At 45.2% G+C, this 17673-nt stretch overlaps 1 protein-coding gene across 1 annotated transcript; it reads left to right on the forward strand.

Moving 5' to 3' along the window:
- The first annotated feature begins 9345 nt into the window (after nucleotides 1-9345).
- On the forward strand, nucleotides 9346-15276 carry LOC116520759 (RING finger protein 227-like). The gene is made up of 2 exons (XM_032235091.1): nucleotides 9346-9944; nucleotides 13081-15276. The coding sequence occupies exons 1-2, from the start codon at nucleotides 9365-9367 to the stop codon at nucleotides 13131-13133; spliced, it is 633 nt and encodes a 210-aa protein (XP_032090982.1). The 5' UTR covers nucleotides 9346-9364; the 3' UTR covers nucleotides 13134-15276.
- The last annotated feature ends 2397 nt before the right edge of the window (nucleotides 15277-17673 follow it).

Below are 17673 nucleotides of genomic sequence, written 5' to 3' on the forward strand. Positions count from 1 at the left end.
ATGTCATTTTTTCCCCATTATTATTTCTTGACAATAATATGGATTTTTATTAGTTCTTGACTTAACGGCAACTAGAGAGCCGATGGTTTCCATTGCTACGCCAGGCAGTGATTAAGCGAGTTTGGTCCAATTGTACAACTTTTGCCAGTGTTGTTAGGTGAATCGCTGCTGTTGTTAAGTGAATCACACAGTCATTAAGCCGATCTGGCTTCCCCACTTGATTTTTGCTGAAAGGGCATAGGGTCTCCTGTCTGAGCGCAGAGTTGGACTAGAAAACCTCCAAGGTCCCTTGCAAATTTGGTTCTGCTGTTAAATATGTGCCAGCTGCCAAGTATCCCAATTTTGCTCATCTGGCCACAGGGAGGCAGGCTGCACACTTATTTTCACAGATAAGTGTGAAAAAATTGTCATAAGTCACTTTTTTCAATGCTGTTGTAACCTCAAATGGTCACTATACAAAACAATTGTAAGTTGAGGACTACCTTGTCTGTTTATTTATTTATTTATGCCAAATACCACTCACGCATCATCACAAAATCTCCAGAACCGTAAAGCCTACAAACTTGAAATTTGGCACGTATGTTCCTCTTGGCTTCTAGGTGCTTGCTAAGAAAGGATTTTTCGAAATGACCATCAGATCATTAGTAATTCTTATAAATAATTAACACGCTCTGATGCTAAGGAGTAAAGACATTCTACTCCCCCTGCCCACCTGAAAAGAACTCTGTTCCAACTGCCAGTTGCCTCACATTCTGTTACCTCAGTTCAAACTTGCAGATGTCCCAGTCCTTCCCTCAGGTGCGGTCTGGGGCTCCTTACAGTACTAAACGTCGGTACCTCACCAAAATGTCCACCCCTTCCACCTATGGAACTGCTTCCGGACTCAAGGCGGCGGGAGTGCTATTCCCTTATGTGTTTCAATCACCGACCACCAAAGAGGTTTTAAATAGCTGCTGTTTATGTCTCTTCATAAAAGTAGTTGTCAGAAAAGTGCTACAGGTAGTTCTCGACTTACAACAGTTCGCTTAGTGACCATTCAAAGTTACAACGGCACTGGAAAAAGTGACTTAGGATCATTTTTCTCCCTTTATGACTGTTGTAGGATCCCCACAGACACGTGGTTTACATTCGGATGCTTGACAGATGGTTCCCATTTATGACGATTGCATGTCCTGGAGTCACATGACCCCATTTTGCGACCTTCTGACCAGCAAAGACAATGGGGAAGCCTTATTTGCTTAACAACCGTGTTACTAATTTAACAACTGCAGTGATTCACTTAAGAACTGTGGCAAGAAAAATCATAAAACAGGGCAAAAACTCACTTAACAAATTTCTTGCTTAGCAACATACATTTTGGGCTCAATTGTGGTCGTAAGTAGTATGACTACCTGTACTGGATTTCTGGCAAACCAGAGGCTAACATAGCTCGCTTCCTACAGCGGGGGAACAAGACGACTTTAATGTGGGTTCTCAAGCCCAGAATTCACCATTCCCAATCAGAATTTCGGTCCACCCACCCACCGCCCCCCATGAGGAATAACAACTGAGATTGTGGTGGCAAACTGTGCAGTACGGAATTCATGATATTAACTTCATCCAATGTTGTCTAAGTTTAGGAAAAAGAAGCGTAGACAAACTTTAAAATGCCTTGTCGGTAATTTGACATGTAAATTATAAACTTACACATTTAATAAATAAACAGTCATGAGACTGGCATGCACTGATTGGCAATATACAGGTTTCATAAACCTTCTCTTCTTCTTTAGAAAGAGGTTGACTCACCCAACTTTGTCCTGCTGGTAGCAACACCTGGTCCTGCTTAACTGCCTTGCAAAACTGGCCTTTCTTTCCTTCCTTCTCCCAATTTTTTTCCTTCCTATTTTGTATGGTTTCCATTAAAGCAGCTGATCCTACAAACGAGAGGGGAACAGAATGAGGGGGATGGCAAGGAAAGAAAAACAACAAAAAATGCACGGGTATAAAATAGGTGATACCTGCCTCAACAGCAGGGACTGTGAAAGGGATCTAGGACAGGAGTCGGCTATGTGCAGCTCCGGAGCTGCATGTGGCTCTTTCATCCCTCTGCTGCGGCTCCCTGTTCGCCAGTCGGCTCCACAATTGATAGGGCTTTCGGTTAGGACAGGGAGAGGAAAATGGATGCCGAACTAGGAAGAGACTCTATGGTGGGGGAACCGGACTTCCGGTTGGCTGCAGAATTGAATCGGGAGGGGAGGGGGCTTCCAGTGAGTACATTTGTGGCTCTTTGAGTGTTCTAGGAGAAGTAATGCATAATCACTTAAATATGAGCCATCAGTGTCCCAAAAAAGCCAATGTAATCCTAGCCTGAATCAGCAGAGGGATAGCATCAAGATCAGGTAAAGTACCATACTTGGAATCCTGCATCTAGTTTTGGTCACCACGATATAAAAAAGATGCGGAAACTCTAGAAAGAGTACAGAGAAGAGCAACCAAGAGGATTAGGGGACTGGAGGCTAAAACATAGGAAGAACGGTTGCAGGAATTGAGTAGTTTAATACAAAAAAAAAAGGACCAGGAGTGACATGATAGCAGTCTTTCAATATTTGGGGGGCTGCCACAAAGAAGAGGGGGTCCACCTATTCTCCAAAGCACCTGAAGGCAGGACAAGAAGCAATGATGGAAGTTTAACAAAGGGAGATTCCAACCTAGAATTAAGGAGGAATTTCTTGACAACGAGAACATTTAATCAGTGGAACTGCTTGCCACCAGAAGTTGTGGGTGCTCCAACACTGGAGGTTTTGAAGAAGAGATACGATGGGTCTGAAATGATACAGGTTGTCCTGCTAGAGCAGGGGGTTGGATTAGGTCCTTTTCAATTCTGTAACTGTATATTCTGTATAAATTCTGCAGCGACTCATAGATTTACTAATAGACATTTTACACCAGCCCAATGATTTTTCAACCTTGGATACTTTAAGATTGGATGTATTTCAGTTCCCAGAATTCCCCAGCCAGCCTAGCTGGGGACCCATCTTTCTTCATATGTATATAAATTGTATTACTTTTCTGTTAATTACATTTCTTAGTGCTTAATAAACATCGTGTTGTATGGGTTTTTAATTTGCTTAGCAATACCGATTCTATTCTTAATCTCCCCCCCTTCCCCCCCAAGCACTGGTAAAATAAGTTTCATGTTTGATAATATTCTGTGTTTTCTTTCTGTTTAATTTCCAATGTAAGTCTGTCCATTTATGCCCAGTCTAGTATCTTCTTAATTATCTCTTCGTCTTGCTGCGCTTCTTCATTTTTCCAATATTGTGCAAAGGTAATCCTTGCTGGTGTAATATTAATTACATATTTTTCTTATCAATTTTTTTCTGATATCATCCCTAATAAAAACGGTTCAGGTTTAAAATCTACATGTTTCCCTATTATCTTTTCTAGCTATCTGTGTATTTTTGCCCATTTTTTTTTTTTTTTTGCTTTAACACAAGTCCACCACATATGATAAAATGTGCCCGTTTTTTATTACAACATTTGCTAAATGTATTTTTAAACATTTTAGCTAACCCAGCAGGTGGTAAATGCCATCTGTAAAACATTTTATATAAATCTTCTTTATAAGAGGTTGCCATTGTTAATCTCTATTTCCTTTCCCATAAATGTTGCCATTTCTCAAGCTCAGGGGTTGGCAACCCGCAGCTCTGGAGCCGCATGTGGCTCTTTCATCCCCCTACTGTGGCTCCCTGTCCCTGGTCAGCCTCACAATTGATAGGACGCGCTACAAGGTGCTGGTTATTACCTTTAAAGCCCTACATGGCCTGGGACCTGGATATCTGCGAGACCGTCTCCTGCTACATACCTCCCAACAGCCGATAAGAACTCACAGACTGGGCCTCCTCCGGGTGCCGTCGACCGGACAATGCCGGCTGGCGGCCTCTCGCGGGAGAGCCTTCTCTGTAGCTGCTCCGGCCCTGTGGAACGATATACCCGCCGAGATCCGGACCCTTCCCACTCTCACGGCCTTCCAAAAAGCCAAACCTGGCTTTTCCGGCAGGCCTGGGGTGGTTGACCCATGAATAAGGTCCAGCCCCCAGCTAAGTCGAGTGTATGGTGTGTCTCTTTTAAATTGTTCTCGTCTTTCCCCTATTCTTTATTTTGTTTTATTTTGTATTTGTAAGCCACCCGGAGTCCTACGGGATTGGGCGGCATATAAACTTATTAAATTACGAATTAGGAATTATTTTTGGTTAGAACAGGTAGAGGAAAAAGGAAGAGACTCTATGGTCTGGGAACTGGATTTCCGGTCGGCTCCAGATTTGAACATTTAAGACATTTGTGGCTCTTTGAGTGTTTAAAGTTGCTGACCTCTGCATCTAATTCTATGTTATAGCTAAAGTTATTTCCCCCCCCCTCATTTTCCCATTGTCTTTTATTTCTTCGCCCTCCATTTTTAAATTTAGTAAGAAGCTACATACCTTCTTAATGAGGGGACTCATCTTAAAGCATCCTGGCTGGGGAATTCTGGGAATCTGTCCACACATCTTAAAGTATTCTGGAGGGGGGAATTCTGGGAGTTGAAATCACCCATCTTAAAATGCCCAAGGTTCAGAAATGTCACTCTGCACTCACAAGATGGGTTATTAGTAGGTATGTCTGCAGATTTCACAACCCCCCCCAAGAACAAAATATGCAATTGTTCATCACACATGCACACACCGACATCTGATCCAGAAAAAGAGACCTCACCTTCCAGCCATTCCCCGCTATTTCAAAAGCCCTTGTGATACGCTGGGTGTTTAACTCCTTTGTCAGCAATCATTCCAGCTTCCAGGAATGAAACTGGCATGAGCTTCTGTGCTCAACCGGTTTGATGGCTTCCTGTTTACCTGACTGATGGGGCTGCTGCTGCCTTGTTCCAGGTACCCGGCTTCTGCCCCTTCGAAAGCAGAACTCAAGTACCAGGGCAGAAAATCATCTTTTCCCAGCTAGCCAGAGTCAGCACAAAGTGAATTGGCTTTAATTTGCTAAATCCGTTGTTTGTCATCCAAGATAAGATCTCCTGCTTGAGCAGGGGGATTGGACTTGATGACCTACAAGGCAGTGGTGGATTGCCAATTTTTTTACTATCGGTTCGGGCATCCTCTTGCAAAGCTTCTGCCCACCTCTGCTATAAGGTCCCTTCCAACCTATTCTATTCTATTCTATTTGAATTCTGAATTCAATTCTATTCTGTATTCTATTCTATTTGAATTCTGAATTCAATTCTATTCTGCATTCAATACTATTCTGAATTCTATTCTATTTGAATTCTGAATTCTATTCCAATTTTAATTCTGAATTCTATTCAAATTCTGAATTCTATTCTATTCAAAATTCTATTCTATTCAGAATTCTGAATTCTATTCTATTCTGAATTCTATTCTATTTGAATTCTGAATTCTATTTGAATTCTGAATTCTATTTGAATTCTGAATTCTATTTGAATTCTGAATTCTATTTGAATTCTGAATTCTATTTGAATTCTGAATTCTATTATATTCAAATTCTGAATTCTATTATATTCTGAATTCTATTCTTTTCTGAATTCTATTCCAATTTTAATTCTGAATTCTATTCTAATTCTGAATTCTATTCAAAATTTTATTCTATTCGAAATTCTGAATTCTATTCTATTCAAATGCTGAATTCTATTCTATTCTAATTTTAATTCTGAATCTATTCAAATTCTTAGTTCTATTCTATTCTGTTCTATTCTATTCCCAGAATGTCCCAGCCAACATACTTAATTCTGGGAGTTGAAGTGCCCCCTGACTTGTATTTATGATGTTTGCAGTGTCCCGGTGTTATGTGATTGCCTTCTGGGACCTTCTGACAAGCAAAATCAATGGGGAATCCAGATTCACTGAACAACCATGTTCCTAGGCGAACAACTGCAGTAGTCTAAGCTAATTTTAAATAAAAAATAAAAGCAGTGCCACAGAGCAGTGTAGGGGACCAGCAGCCACGTGCAGCTGGGGAGCACCACCTCCCATTATTCCCATCCTCAGTTGACTGGGAATACTGGGAAGTATAATCAGCCCAGAATGAACCTGGTACAGCATATAGCAGTAAGAAAGGCTGTTTGGATTTTTGCATTCTGTTACTGCAAATGTAACATAACTGGTTACATTTATGGTTAAATGTAACAACCATAAATGGTTATTTATACTGGTTATGTTGTACAGTATACAGGGAGTCCTCCAGTTACAACCACAGTTGGGACCACAAACTGCACTGCTAAGATGTTAAGTGAGTGGTAACCCAGTTTGCAATAGTTTTGTGCCAATAATTAGCAATAGCAATAGCAGTTAGACTTATATACCGCTTCATAGGGCTTTCAGCCCTCTCTAAGCTGTTTACAGAGTCAGCATATCGCCCCCAACAACAATCCGGGTCCTCATTTTACCCACCTCGGAAGGATGGAAGGCTGAGTCAACCCTGAGCCGGTGAGATTTGAACAGCCGAACTGCAGAACTGCAGTCAGCTGAAGTAGCCTGCAGTGCTGCATTTAACCACTGCGCCACCTCGGCTCTACAATCTTTTCTTGTCCAATCTTTTCTTGAAAATAGATGATATAGATAGGTGAAAAATATAGATGATAAATAATAGGAGATAGATGATAGATTGATATAGAAAGATGATAGAAGAGATGATAGATAGATAGATAGATAGATAGATAGATAGATAGATAGATGGATGGATGGATGGATGGATGGATGGATGGATGGATAGATAGATAGATAGATAGATATAGACAGACACATGATATAGATGATAGGTAGGTAGGTAGGTAAATGGATGGGTAGAAATATAGAGATGGGTGGATAGATGGATAGATATAAAAAGATAGAGATGGATGGATGGATAGATGGGTGGGTGAGTGGGTGGGTGGATAGACAGACAAACACAGACACATGATATAAATGATAGATAGATAGATAGATAGATAGATAGATAGATAGATAGATAGATAGATGATAGATGGGTGGGTGGGTGGATATAGAAAGATAGAGATGGATGGATATAGAAAGACAGAAATGGATGGATGGTTGTAGAATGATAGAGATGGATGGATGGATGGATGGATATAGAAAGACAGAAATGGATGGATGGTTGTAGAATGATAGAGATGGATGGATGGATGGATATAGAAAGACTGGATGGATGGATATAGAAAGAGATGGATGGATATAGAAAGACAGAAATGGATGGATATAGAAAGAGATGGATGGATGTAGAATGATAGAGATGGATGGGTGGATATAGAAAGACAGAGATGGATGGATGGATGGATATAGAAAGAGATGGATGGATGTAAAAAGACAGAGATGGATGGATGGATAGATGGGTGGGTGAGTGGATAGACAAACACAGAGACATGATATAGATGATAGATAGATAGATAGATAGATAGATAGATAGATAGATAGATAGAGATAGATGATAGATGGGTGGGTGGGTGGATATAGAAAGATAGAGATGGATGGATATAGAAAGACAGAAATGGATGGATGGTTGTAGAATGATAGAGATGGATGGATGGATATAGAAAGACAGAGATGGATGGATGGATATAGAAAGAGATGAATGGATGTAAAAAGACAGAGATGGATGGATGGATATAGAAAGAGATGAATGGATGTAAAAGACAGAGATGGATGGATATAGAAAGACAGAAATGGATGGATATAGAAAGAGATGGATGGATGTAGAATGATAGAGATGGATGGGTGGATATAGAAAGACAGAGATGGATGGATGGATGGATATAGAAAGAGATGAATGGATGTAAAAAGACAGAGATGGATGGATGGATATAGAAAGAGATGAATGGATGTAAAAAGACAGAGATGGATGGATATAGAAAGACAGAAATGGATGGATATAGAAAGAGATGGATGGATGTAGAATGATAGAGATGGATGGGTGGATATAGAAAGACAGAGATGGATGGATGGATGGATATAGAAAGAGATGGATGGATGTAAAAAGACAGAGATGGATGGATGGATAGATGGGTGGGTGAGTGGATAGACAAACACAGAGACATGATATAGATGATAGATAGATAGATAGATAGATAGATAGATAGATAGATAGATAGATAGAGATAGATGATAGATGGGTGGGTGGGTGGATATAGAAAGATAGAGATGGATGGATATAGAAAGACAGAAATGGATGGATGGTTGTAGAATGATAGAGATGGATGGATGGATATAGAAAGACAGAGATGGATGGATGGATATAGAAAGAGATGAATGGATGTAAAAAGACAGAGATGGATGGATGGATATAGAAAGAGATGAATGGATGTAAAAAGACAGAGATGGATGGATATAGAAAGACAGAAATGGATGGATATAGAAAGAGATGGATGGATGTAGAATGATAGAGATGGATGGGTGGATATAGAAAGACAGAGATGGATGGATGGATATAGAAAGAGATGAATGGATGTAAAAAGACAGAGATGGATGGATATAGAAAGACAGAAATGGATGGATATAGAAAGAGATGGATGGATGTAGAATGATAGAGATGGACGGGTGGATATAGAAAGACAGAGATGGATGGATGGATGGATATAGAAAGAGATGGATGGATGTAAAAAGACAGAGATGGATGGATGGATATAGAAAGACAGAGATGGATGGATATAGAGAGAAATGGATGGATGGATGGATGTAGAAAGACAGAGATGGATGGATGGATGCACAGACACAGAGACTTGGGGGCTGCTTCCTGCTTCCTAAAAACATGTTTCTCCATTTCTCCTTTAGGGAAACATAATATTCTGCCTTTTTAAAAAATATTTCCCCAAATATTTCATTCTTCTATTGGAGGGCGGGGGGGGGGGGCTTCCCACAATGCATAGAGGACTACCTGCATTATTTATCTATTTGTCCTCTGCTAAATTACAGGCCCACCTAAAAACGTCTCTCTGCCTCTTGCAGGAGGCATTCACTTAAGCAGGCAAAAGACGAGCTTTCCCCCCATTAGGGAGCTTCACCAGACCGACTTCTGCCTGGCCAAAGCCTCAGCCATTCCATTCGCCTCAGCTGAAGCTCCGCCCCCTTTTTTTTGCTTTCACCGCCCATAAACGGCGGCAACCGCTTTTCCCGCCTAAAGAGCGCGCGCGAGCGAGCGAAGGGGAGGCGTGTCCTCGTTCCTGATTGGAGAGTAGAGGTGGGGGGGCGCGGCTCACTCTCCACGCGCCCCGCTCCTCATTGGATGGAGCGTTGAGAGGCGTGGCTCGGGACGGCTTCACGCGACTATATAAATAGAGGCAGTCGCGAAGCGCGTCCGGCCTGCGTCGGCGGCAGAAAGAAGGAAGGTAATGTCGGCGGTGGAAGAGGAGGTCGAGAGCGAAGGGACTTCGGAGCTGGAGTGCGGCATCTGCTGCATGCCTTACGACCGCTGCGGCCGCGCGCCCCGGCGGCTGGGCGGCGCGCGCGGCTCCTGGAAGCCCTCGCGCTGCCGCCACGTGATCTGCAGCGCCTGCGTCTGCCAGCTGGCGCGCGAGGGCTGGTGGGAGGAGGTCACGTGCCCCTACTGCCGGGCCGTCACCTCCCTCCGCGAGCGCGGCAACCTGCTGGCGGCCGGCGTCAGGCGGAGCAGCGGCGGCTGGCGGCGCCGCCTGGTCCTGCCTCCCATCGACGCCGAGCTCTGGCAGAGGGTCGTGCTCCGGGAGCGGGAACCGGAGCAGGCCGGCCGCGTGGAGCGCTTAGCCGGCGACGACGAAGACGACGGCGACGAGGAGGAGGAGGAGCAAGAGAGCGGCGGTGACGTGCAATGGCGCCCCTGGCGGACGCTGAAGAGACTCCTCAAGGGAGGTGGCCAAGCGCATGCGCGGGATGGGAGAGGGCGGGCCCGCGGCGGCTCCGGCCCCACGTGGCGGAGGCGGCAACCAATCAACCGTGAGTGTCCTTCCCGCGAGGGGCGATGGGAATTGAAGTCTCAGAGAGACTACAGCCTCTTTCTGCTTTATTGGCAGGGGGAATAACACTGGCTCGCAAAAGATTGACAGGCGGTGGGAGAGGACACGTGTTTTGAGGAGGGTCGTGGCCTCAATAGCACCCTCTCCCTCCCCAAGGCAAGAGGGTGCAGCAGCACTTGTTTTAAGCCTTCGAGTCTGTTGTATTAACAGTAACAGTTGGGAGGGACCTTGGAGGTCATCTAGTCCAACCCTCCGCTCACGCAGACTACCTGTTGTAGGGATTCGAACCGCCGACCTTTCTGATCGACAAGCTCAGCATCTTAGCCTGCTGAATTTGACTCAAGTGTTGGGGCTGGCAGAGCTTTTCAAACAACTTCAAGGTAGATGGACTTCAACTCCCAGAATTCCCCAGCCAGCTCTTTTTCCCCCCACTTTGCTGAAGCTATGATATATTACACTTACTGCATACCCACCGTCTATGAAGAAAACTACCCTAAATGGCTGGCTGGGGAATTCTGGGAGTTGAAGTCCACAGGTCTTAAAGTGGCCAAAGGTTGGAGACTATACTGATTTAAGACTTGTGGACTTCAACTCCCAGAATTCCCCAGCCAGCTTTTTTTTTTCACTTTGCTGAAATCAAGATATATTACACTTACTGCATCCCCACCATCTATTAAGGAAGTTATCCAATAAATACTGTAAAGGCACGCTGGCCATTATTTGTCCTTGCCCTAACCATGCTAAATTCTGGGAAGCCCTGGCCAGCTGGGGAATTCTGGGAGTTGGAAGCCCACCAAGGGTTTGGAGATTCCTGCCTTAAAAAGGATGGGCTGGAGGTTCAGCCATTGTGAGGCCTGCAGCAAACCCCTTAAGTCCAAGAGCGTGGAAGGCAAAACCTCTGGTTCTGGGGACCGACCCAGAGTGGATGCTGAAACATTATCCCAGGACAGGTATATCTGCCTTCATTGGGGAGAATGCCTTAAGGAAGCCCAGGATTGGAAAAAGGCTCCTGGGGGGGGGGGTGTCCCTGGATCACTTGGGGGTGGGTGGGTCATCACATTCAAACTAGTTGGGAGGGGGAATCCAGGGAGGCCACCCAGGAACAGGTGGGATGAAATTCCTCAAGAAGGTGGGAGACCCTAGAGTAGGTGGTGAGACCCTCAAGTGCATGAATTCTGTTAGGATTTACACGCAGCCTGTCTCAACATTTCAGTGATACTGGAAAGCATGTCAATTATAATTGAGGATGGTGAGCTGCCCACGATTGCTTGAAATGAGACGGAGGCCTGTAAATTTACATTTAGTTTTGTGTCGGCCAGCATCATTCAAACCTGCTTTATATATCTATATTTATCTACATAAACATACACCCATGTTTTCCTCTAAATTACACCTGTTTTATAAGTGATCCTGAGACATCAAGCTTCCATCTTAGCAGCAGCAGCAAAAATGATGATTCAGTTAGCTTTCCGTGTATTTTTTTTAAAAAAAATTCTTGACTCACCGGTTCTAAGCATGTACTTTTATTTAACACATGCAATGCTTGGGGTTTTAATTAAAATATTCTAGGGTGTTTAGATCTGTGTCCTGCTTTTAAATCGTCGGGGGTGATTCATAAACTTACAATGAGCTGCACGCTTTGGAAGCAGCCTGCACCTCTGAAGCAGGATGTCTCTCTTAACAAACCCTATTGACTTACAACATTAAAAAAAATACATTCCTGACTTTTAAGGAAGCTATTGAAAATATGGCTCCCCCCCCCCCCCAAGCATCTGGAGTGGCGGTCTCAACTTTAATGAGAATTAGGTGGCATGTAACTGGATTAAGGCAACACATTTTGTGAGTTTGTTGCGATAAAATATGAAAGTTGCTTAATTGCATGACTGACGTGGCATAAAAGCCATAAAGCTTTTTGCTGCTATTTCATCCCACCTCAGTAACAGTGACTGATGTCAGGAATAAAGTGATAAATAACAAGTCAGAACAATTACTCGGTAGGACAACTTACCTCCAGAAGTTGTGAATGTTCCAACACTGGAAGCTTTTAAGAAAAGATTGGATAACAATGTTTCTGAAATGATAACAGGGTTTCCTGCCTCAGCAGGCGATTGGACTAGAACATCTCCAAGGTCCCTTCCAATTCTGTTATCCTATTCTATTCCCATTCCCTATTCTATTTAAACAAGACTGGCGAAAAGGCAAGGAATGGAGGCTCCCTTCTGCTTTCAGTTTGACAGCAAAAATTTGTCCAATAAAGGAAAATATTTGTAGCTCCGGGTTGAAATTGAGGGGTCTCTGAGCTTAGTTGTTTTCTTGCAGACATTTCACAATCAAACTAGGTAGCATCATCAGTGCCCAGCAAGAAAACAACCAAACTCCGAGAGCCTCAAGGACACCACAAAAACTTTTCCAGAAGGAAAGCAACTCTCGTTCTCCCAAGTCAACTTCTATCTCTTGGCTAGTTGCAACTGTTGAAGAAAACATGTCAGTCCCATTAGACAATTCAGTGCATTGTGTTGTATAAAAGACATGAGTGTCTATATGTCTTTAGCTTTGCAAGTGGGCACAAAATCCACTCTCCCCCCCCCCCCCAGGCCCAATTAGACTGACTCCTCTTTAAGTGCCAGAGCAATCACTCCATTTGATCCATAAGAAAAATTGTAGCTGCTTGTAATTGTTATCCTTTGTTTTGATTTCTGCACTTGGTGGGGTGTTTTTTTTAATGGGGGAAAATAACTTGACAATGAAAGGCCCATCAGGGAATGCTGATCAAGTTCCCATGCAAGCAATTCTTTGGCAGCTAAAGATATTTCCCGCTAATGTATTATTTGGGAGAGATTTGGCTTAACAGGTTAAAATCGGGGAAGCAGGGGTAAGCCTACATTTTGGAGCTGGAAAACCTGGCATCTCCGGGGTTTAGAAAGGCATTCGGTGCCAGGAATTGAGCATGTGATGGAGTTGGCCCAAGATGAGGGCTTTGAACACGTTTGCGACTGACTGAATCATTTTTTTTAAAAAAATACACATTTTCTGTAAAGGTGAGAATTTAAACACCTAGCTTTCGAGCAGGCTTTTACTTCTTCTTTGCTGACGTCAGCCATTCTTTTCCCCCACAGCCTACGGTTCTGAGACGAAGGACCTGGCCCTCGTGACTTGCTACGTCATCTGAAAACCAACGGTCACTTTGAACGGATGAACTATGTTGTGGTCGGTTGCATCGAGGGGACCGTCTATCTGGGGAAGGCAGCAGCACCCTCTCCCTTTGAAATACTCCTTTTGCATTATCGTCGACAGTGGCCTAAGAAGTATCGACAGAAATTATTTCGCCTTCTCACTGTGAAATGCAGATGGTGATAGAAGTTACAACCGAAGAAAGAATTCTATCATCTTCCCCTTTTGGAAAAGTTAAAAGGGCTGGATTTTTTTTTTTTTTTATTCTTCGGAGATGTTAATAGCCTCCCCTTAAAGGCGTTCATAATTTAGACAAACTCGGACATTATTCTCTGGAAGTGCTTCTTCCTCAGATACCCTGGCAAAATAACAATCCACGTGACTAAATATATACATATATTAAATGAATCCCTTTTTGACACGGGTCATTGATTCCTTAGATGAAGCAGGACAAAGGAGTACTGGGCGATCTATTATCATCCTAGTTTGCGGTGTTTTTTCTTCCCATCCAAGGCTGAAATATTTTGCCCGGCATCTTTCCAACCCACAGAGAACCCGATGAAGGTTTAAAACACCATGAAGACCAATTTATATTAATCATCGTCTCTGGAACGACGGGGCAATGGGCCTTCTGCCCCTGAAGTAGAATGGACGTTTCTGCTAGGAATTTTATTTATTTCTCTGGTTGGATTGGAACCTCCTTCGCATCCAGAGACCTGAAATGAAAGAAAGCCGATCAAATGTGACTTTTAGCAATATTTCTGGTGTGTAGGGGGAGGAGCTTTCTCTTGGTTTCTTAGATGAGGAACTGAAATGAAAGAGGTCCAAAGTCACAGTAGCTCCTGAGGAAATAACATCCTTTTCAAAGATAAATGTCCTCTTGTGATTGTTTTCGACAAGATCACTCCGAGTTGCGTCTTTTGTCAGGATGGTTTTCTTTGCTTGTACAGATTATGAACTAAAAAACCCGGTCCTTTTTCTGTGCATGAAGGCTTTTTGCCTCTGGAGACGGAGATTGTGCGACCTTGTCAGGCGTCGAGTTTCAAATGCTGTATCTATATATTTTTGAAAGAATCCATTTCTGTGAAATGTGTTTTGAACCCCTTCCTAACTTAATATTTATATTCTGCTGTCATCGTTTGGCAGTTGTTAAGTTATTTGATGTTAAATAAAAGACGTAGGATTTTAAAGGTTTGCTGGCGACATGATTGAAAGGGAGTCCCTCTGCGGCCGAGGTAGAAACGCACCAGCTGGCGTTTGTGGTTTTCATAGTTGGCATCGATAAAGTTCCCCAGGCCCCGTGCCACGATGGGTCTCCTCCTCCTTTAACAACGGGCGAAGAAAGGAACTATAAAGAATTTTGGAATTGCCACCATCTTCCTGCAGCTTCTAGGTTGATTCAGGTGGAGAAGCTCGGCAGGCATTCAAATCCTGATTTCTCCATAGAAGAGATTGCAGCACGCTTCCTCCGACCATATCCTGTTTGTTCAACACTCTGGACCTATAATCTTCCTCACCTCGCGTGACCTACCTGCAATGGAGGTGCTGCTTTGGATATGGACTGTGTGGGAGGCCACTGAGTCACTCAACGTGAGGCGACACCCTGGCCCTGGGGCTTCGTGGCGGGCCACTTTTTTGCCAACCCCAACCGAGGGATGTGTGACTCAAGTTTTTGGAGGCTAAAAACAGCCTCTCATTTCCAAACAGCCAATTGGGAAAACGCCTTGGGGGGGTGAAGCTAATTGGACAATCGGCCCCCCAATTTAGAGGGTTTCGTCTTGGGGGAACCCTGGAAGCCTCCAGATTTCTGAAGAAGACTCATGAAATTGACAATTTGGGTAGAAATTGGGGCTGAGGAACGTGTCCTAAGAGCAAAACGAAGTGCTGCGTCAGTCCCCACCTTCCTCCCTGGGCTTGCAATTAGTTGTACACATCATTAAGATGGAAACTTTTACAGCGATTAAATCTGTGGGCTGTGGCTGTAGGACACTTGAACCACGCTCAACCAGTTTCCCCGGCTAATTTTTAAAAATTGCCACAATAGGCTGGCCCCATAATGTGCTACATAAAGGCTGTCCTTGACTTACGACCGGTTGCTGGCTTATTGTTCTAAGTTACAAAAGAAAAGACACCCCCCCCCCCCAAAATACTTGCGACTAGGGTTTTTAAAGTTCCAATGGCTGTACCTCCCTAGTCACTGGATCCCATTTTTGGGTGAAGGAAACTTATATCACCGCTTAACTTGCTCTCTAAGTGAGTCTAGGGAGCTTGGAAGAAGAGAAACCCGTGATCAAAAAATTGAAAAGTCATCGTGGTTCCGTCCCACTTTGGAGTCTCAAGCAGCTGGCAGTTCAAACCGTCCCTTTATTGCTCCAAATTTCCCCAAACACTCCCTCGTTGCTGGCCAAGTCACACAGCAAGGTGACAACACACCTATACACACACACCCCTCAAGCAGCCCAGCCCAGCGCTGGGTACACCAAGGCTGAATAGCGGGGCAAACCAAGGAGTTTAGGAAGCAAAGGATCCAATTAATTAGTCCACAAAGCCAGAAAGTTCAAACGTCGACGCTCAACACTTCCGGGACTCGGTATTTGTTCCCGACAAAGGCCCCTCCCTAAGTCTCATTCCCCAGGTGTGCCTTGTGAAGAAGGACGCAGCGCTCTCCTCCTGAGTAGCCTGCTCAGTCTGCGTTGTTCCCGCCTTCTCTCCACTCTCCGTGCTCTCGGATCAGGAGGAGGGGGTCCTTGCTCACCTGAGCTCTGTCTCTTGTTCATCCTGCCCCCCCCCCCCCGTTTCTCCCTGTCTACAAGCGGTTCTAATCCTAACTGGCCCTGCCCTTCCCCATTTTCCAACAGGTCATCTCCCCCGCCCCAGATTCTGGCTCTGACTCAGTCCTTCAAATAATGGAGCCACCAGAAAAGGCCCTTCTGGGTCTCATCAGATGGAGCTCCTCAAGAAGAGACCCTGACCATCCCCTGCCTCCCTGCTCTGGTGGGTCACATGGATGTCACTGGTGGGGGGGGGGGTGTTTCCTTCAAATAAGTACATTTGCAGTATCCTATCGTCACACGGCTCTGGTTTATTATTTTTTTTACTGGGAGCACTGGGAGCTGAAGTCCATCTTAAAAGTTGCTGATATTTGAGAAATGCTGCCAGGGACCCCAATGACTATATCTGAACGTTCCTTTGCCCCCTAACCAACTGCATCTGTATTTGCATCCCTCCCAGTTTTGGGGTGAAAAAATAGATTGGGACAGGACCAAAATGCCTCTGCGTGGTGTGTGTGTGTGTAGCCCTAAACCAGGGGTCGACAACCTTAAACACACGAGCCACAAAGGTCCTAACCGGAAGCCCCCCGTTCAATTCTGGAGCCGACCGGAAGTCTACTTCCCCCACCATAGAGTCTCCTCCTAGCGCGGCGTCCTTTTTTCCTCTACCTGTCCTAACTGAAAGCCCTATCAATTGTGGAGCTGACTGGAAAAGCCGCCCCTTGCCATAGAGTCTCCTCCTGGCGCGCTTTGCTTGCCCCGCCCCTAACCGGAAACTCCTCTCAAAATTGTGGTGCTGACTGGAGACAGGGAGCCACAGCAGAAAAGAGCCACATGCGGCTCCAGAGCCGCGATTTGCTGACCCCTGCCCTAGACAGAAGAGGCCGGTGCAACAGGGCTTATGTAGCCAAGGAAACAGTGCCTTTATTCTGCAAGATTTAAACAAGAAGTGACTCAAAATTTCGGCAACCCGTCCAGGAGTGCAGCTTGGCCTCTTCCCTCCCCCCCCCACTCCCCAATTTCCCCCCCTCCCCCAAAACCGGCTCGCTTTCACAGGGGGAGGGTGGACGACGGGGAGAAACAGGCCTGCCCTCCCAAAGCAGGGGCATATCCGGCAGGGTCCCCCAAAGTTCTGGCTGGAGGGGTGGGGCTCCCCAAACAGACCGTGGTGGGGGAGGAGGGTCTCTGCGTTCTCCACCCCCCCCCCAGCCCCACGGGAAGCCAGGCCCAAAAGAGGGGAAAGGGGATTAAACATACAGCATGAGTGTGTATACATTATATATATATTCATATTTATAGGAGTCCTTTGCAGTGCTTCTCGAAAGTTTTGACACTGGGGAGGGGGCAGTAGATAGCAGGCTGCCCCCCCTCCCCTCCAAGCCCCACGCGGCCTGGATCCTAGCTCTTTTTTTAAGTTGGCCCCCGTCCCGGAACCGCAAGCCGGGGATACAAACCAGCTCCGTCCTGAGTACCTCTTGGTCAGTCTTAAGTCCGCCGGGGACAGACGGCCGCTGCTCTCCCCCACCCCAGCAGGAAGGGGAGGGGCTCAGGAGGAGGAATTCGAATCCGAGGCGGGGAGTCCCCGCTGGGGCAGGAATCACCAGCAGGCCCCAAAGCCGTCACATAATCCGGAAATCAAAAAAAGGAGAGGCTGGAGGGCCGTGGTGGTGCCCTGGGGCAGAGGCAGGGTTGGTGCAGGTGGAGGGGTCCGGCTGCCAGGTGGCCCTTTCGCCCCCCCCCCCCTTTTCAGTCATCTATGCAAATCAC

The sequence above is a fragment of the Thamnophis elegans genome, chromosome Z (assembly GCF_009769535.1).
Source record: "Thamnophis elegans isolate rThaEle1 chromosome Z, rThaEle1.pri, whole genome shotgun sequence".
Lineage (NCBI taxonomy): Eukaryota > Metazoa > Chordata > Lepidosauria > Squamata > Colubridae > Thamnophis > Thamnophis elegans.

Coding starts and splice junctions, on each gene's coding strand:
- LOC116520759 (XM_032235091.1), top strand. CDS start 9,365: ATGTCGGCGGTGGAAGAGGAGGTCGAGAGCGAAGGGACTTCGGAGCTG. Junction 9,945..13,080: donor GAGGCGGCAACCAATCAACC/GTGAGTGTCCTT, acceptor TTTCCCCCACAG/CCTACGGTTCTGAGACGAAG.